This window comes from Protopterus annectens, chromosome 11.part0 (assembly GCF_019279795.1).
Source record: "Protopterus annectens isolate FY-2018-M chromosome 11.part0, PAN1.0, whole genome shotgun sequence".
Classification (NCBI taxonomy): domain Eukaryota; kingdom Metazoa; phylum Chordata; order Ceratodontiformes; family Protopteridae; genus Protopterus; species Protopterus annectens.
Window position 1 is genome coordinate 1006676218 of NC_056745.1, and position 5000 is coordinate 1006681217.

The 5000-nt window shown below is 36.5% G+C and overlaps 1 protein-coding gene across 1 annotated transcript in view; it reads right to left on the reverse strand.

Moving 5' to 3' along the window:
• Positions 1 to 5000, reverse strand: part of TAFA5 (TAFA chemokine like family member 5) — a 1356938-nt gene that overhangs the window by 920780 nt on the left and 431158 nt on the right. Inside the window, exon 2 of the mRNA XM_044088373.1 lies at positions 1720 to 1869. Within this exon, the coding sequence (XP_043944308.1) occupies positions 1720 to 1869 (150 nt within the window). The remainder of the gene's footprint in view (positions 1 to 1719; positions 1870 to 5000) is intronic.

Sequence of the window (5000 nt, forward strand, 5' to 3'; positions counted from 1 at the left end):
TCTAAATATTATTGTCATTATGTGATTGCTGGTATATTAGAATAGATGACAATGCATCATGCTGAAAGTACATTTTAGAGGACATGTGTAACCTAGAAGAAAGATGTGTGTCAGAACTGGTAGCACACCCAGTCCAACAGGATGGAAATGTCCAGCACAAGTCATGGGGAAAAATGCATTTTTTCTGGTTGTGGTTGAAATGCTTTCCTTAAATACACACACACACACACACACACACACACACACACACACACACACACACACACACATATATATATATATATATATATATATATATATATATATAAAATATGTATCTATCTATATATATATATGTATATATATATATATATATATATATATATATATATACACACACACACACACACACACGCGCGCACACACATATGTTTTTCTTAAAAACATCATGCCGAAAAATAGCTGCACAATGCATATTCAAGCTGTCACTCTTTTCAGCCTAAAGATATTATGCCAGCAGGATGGATATTTCTAACTGAGATTGTGTATTCAGTATCGTAGCTGTCAAAATCATTTAGATGTTATTTTCATAGGTTTTTGAAGGGGTGTTAACTGAAACAGTATACTATGTTCAGAAAATTTTCAAATGTTTGTCTTTGTGTGATAAATACACATTTTATGATAAAGGGAGATTTTTTTTATTTGCTTTTTGCCTCCCTGCTTGTTGTCCAATAGTCCCCACCCACACTCTTGAGTCAATTCAGCTCAAGAAATTGTAGGACATTCATTTGCAGGGGCTAACCACAGGGGGAGCATCATTCAAGTAGAACTCATTTTTGTCACAATGTCTCTTGTCACTTTGCCTTGATCCCATGGGGAAGCATTTTTTCACATTAGTGGTTTGATAATCTGGCATTACCCCCCCCCCCCTCCACAAATTAGACCATCCTTCATTGCCCCAAGGCTACCTCCTACCATTCTCGTCACATTGGATGTATAATGCAAATGAGCTCCTAATTATTCCTAAACCTTCACTGGTGACTGATGTATGTGGCCTCGTCACTACAGTGGGTAGTAGCATCTCCCACCCTCAGTGCAGATTCACATCTAAACTTGGACTTCAATGGCTGCCATCACCAACTTGGCAAAAACAAGTGTACATTCCTCATAAGTGAGGTATGGTGTATATTTATACCCCCAATGACACTGCAGTCTTTAGACCTCCTTCCTCCCCCCAGGATAGAAGAGAGAATAAAGGTCTTCATATCCTCCCTCTCCTGCACCTACTAATCAATCATGGGCTGCCAGGGTCATAGTCAAGGAATCATCATCAATCCATGACACAGAGCAAGGTAGAAAGACATGTAAATGTAACAAAACAGGACAAAATGTTGTTCATATACTTTTTGATGAGGGTAGACAATGCATAGAATAAATACCAGGAGTAGCAATATTAATTGAGGTCACAGTTATCAATTATATCATTTTACTGAGTTTACATACCCTGCAGGATGCCTATTTACAAATGTGTTTGTGGGGATATAGTCACCCTACAAAACTCCAGGATATACCATGTTGGCTGGGGGTTGGGGGGGGGACTCAGCAAATTGGCATTTTGATAAAGTTGCCTTAATGAACAGGATGGCATCCAACATAACACTCACAGCTTACTGAGGTAAACAAAAACTAAACATTTAATTCTATATTTGCTAGATAGTGAATTAAACACTTTGCACTTACCATCTACACATGCTGGCCGGGCTCTCATTGTGCCAGCAATCTGGCCCTTTTTACATGCACACCGAGCTGTTTGTCGGGCTATAGTCCTTCTTGGCTGACTGTTATCTTTGTCCAGAGTTACAATTTCACAAGTGCCTGCAGCAAGCTGACCTGAAAAAAAACAAAACAAACAATTAAGAGTTAGGAATGTCAGATAGCCTTTTGGCCTTTTTCACAACATCTCATCACAGTATCAATAATGGTTCTGTGTTATCAGTGGAAATGCAATATCACTGTTACTTTAAAAATAAAATACTACAGACTAAAACTACCTCAAATTCCTGGGCTATTGATAACAAACTGCTTAGTGGTATTTTACCTCTCAGAGATGTCTGAATGGCAAACAGTGATATGGATAGTTTTATAACATGCACACCTTCAGAAGTATTGCTTTCAGACAATTTGTTTGAACCCATTTTTGCAAAGGTCTTATTCCTGACAAGTCTGTGCAAGCAATCCATCCTGGCATACAAATGTTTGGCATACAAATGTGTGTGTGTGTGTGTGTGTGTGTGTGTGTGTGTGTGTGTGTGTGTGTGGTGTTTGTGTGTAGATTTAAATTCTCTAAATATTTTGTTATTTAAAGAAACATTTCAGAGAGAACATAACTAATTTCATTCATAAGTCTTTAACTTTGACATGTCTAATTCTGGCATTTAAAAAAGTATTTACTTGAAAATTTCAATGTATTTTACACAACGCTTTCTAAACACACAATTAATGGATTTGGGAAGCATGCATGCATCCATACATCCCCTAAAGTGCAATGAAGATGGTATCTAGCATGTTGTTCATGTATTATGAGAAGAAATCATAATGAGATACATAGAAATTATTTTTTATTTTCTTTTACCTACATATAGTCAGTGTGACTAAAATCACTGGTTAAATCCAGCATCAAAAATGTATAATTCAATGATCTTCTTATAAACTTTTTGTATCATTTGGTATCATCTTCAGCACTGAAAACCACTATCATAAGAAACTGCATCTTGTTGTAGAATGCCTCTACCAAAACATATTAAATTCATACCTCTCAACCTCTCAGAGCAGAAAATCTGAACAAAGCCACAAAGAATGGGGGGAAAGGCACCAAAATAGGAACAATTTTTAAATATTGCTCCCAAAATAGGAATAATTTTTAAATATTGCTCTTACAATCTTAGAAGGTTTATAGAAAAACAGGATTTGTTGTTAGCATGAACCTTCTGAAGTGCATGAAGTCTGAAACTCAAATGTCTGTCATTTTCTGACTTCAGTCCTCAATGATTTGCTAATAATTTGTCAGAAAACCAAACTTGTATGAGGAACATGCAAAAAATATGGAGCAAAAATCTGGACATTCTTCGAAAATCTGAACAGTTCAGATGTATGATTATATTTGGGTGTAAACTATTTTATACACCACCAATATTCACATAAAAGGGCACTATTATTAATAAATTAGTTGATTCCGCAGCTTCAGTAAATAAACCGTGCAAAATGTGTGCATCATTTTTAGTAAATGTTATAAACTGTAAAAGCATTAAACTACTTCAATCTATCCTGGTTATCCTGGAAAAGGTGACTGCAGCTGCAGGCTGATCAAAGTAGAGCAGGCTTCCCTATCCCTGGCAGTATCACACACTTTATCCTCAGATATTTCCATGTAAGCTAATAAATATGGTTCTCCCTGCATGTCACAGGCCTTCCTCTAAGCTTCAATCTACTAGGCTATGACTGGCACTGGCCTTATGGGAGACAACCATGGGACACATGCCAAAAGTGCCTAAACCAGCTTAATCTGTTTCCCAGTCATCTGAACAAGCAGTAATATTCTGTGATACTTCTAGAATGTCAGACTGCAGAGCTATTCCATCTGTCAGTGAAAGTGAACCCAGCTCTGAAGTAAGTGAACTTCATTTCAGACATGTCTAGCTGCTCTTTCATTCTTAATATCTTTACCCAAAATGTTGACTATAAGTGAGGGTGAGAACACTGAAACAATGTCAATCTAGGGCTGTAGTCCAGGAATATGTCTTCAGTTTCCTACTACAATTTACCAAATCCACTACAGTATTGCTGCTGCTACACCCATCCTCTGGTCAGTCTCCTGATTCGCTCTATCTTCACTTATGAACAAGACCTTGAGACACTTAAGGTCATCCACTTAAGTTAACTGCTTCCCAGTACCTGCACAGGTTGATACAATCTTTTCTTGAACAAGATTATAACCTTTAACCTAGAGTAAAAGTTTTTTTTTTTTTTTATCAAAGTCTCTTGACACTTAGATGTGAAGCCTTCCAATACTGATCGGAGGATAGAGTTCCTTAAGAACAAGAGGAAGCCATTATGTGCAAACAATAAAAAGAGACCTCATTCCAATAAGGTTGACACTATTTAAACTTAATCTAAACACATATCCTATTTATGAAAATTATAAGCAGTAGCTTAGCTAAGGCATATACTTTGTAAATTCTAGTGCCTGCTGTGAATATATTTAATTTGTGCAAAGAAAATGTGCCAAGTGGTTATTCTACGAATGTCATGATTGAACAGCCTGTTGCTGTGACCACAGAAGCTGATATTTTTATATCCTCTATCCCAGGCCATTCTCTAGGCTGCAGTCATATGATCTTGCCTAGTCCACAGAACATGTCCAACAATAATCCATACTCTACTCCATTTCTACGATTTTCTCTAACTCTTGAATGTGATCTTGCAAGCAACTGTTTTTGCAACTGTGACCTACAAAAATGTAGACTTGCACAACAGATGATAAATGAATCTTGTAATAGCAATCATTTGTTACAGTAAAGATAACAATGGATCCTGTATCTGCATCAGCTGGTGATCCTCATTTTATGAATAGCCTACCTGCTCTCAACAAAACTATAGTACATATCCGTTTGTGAATATAATAGAAATATATTATTATAGACTGCATGCATTTCAACCTGAATCCTGAAATAAATAGTAGCATTGTGAAAAAAAATTAAACAACAGTGAGACCCTGCCTCTAACCGATAAGTTTCATTAGCATCAATTTAATGTTGTTTTTAAAAGAGACAAGATGTCCATCTTTAATGCTGGAAAATCAGGAATAAACCAAGGAGCCAATGGGACCAGCGGGATAATTTTAAAGAGCCAAGTATTTATGAATGTATCTCCTTCTTTGGAGGAACAGGGAGAAATATGCAAGCAAATCTCAACACAGAGATAGCTTAGATGTTGATAGAATTCCTAAGGATGTTATACTGTAT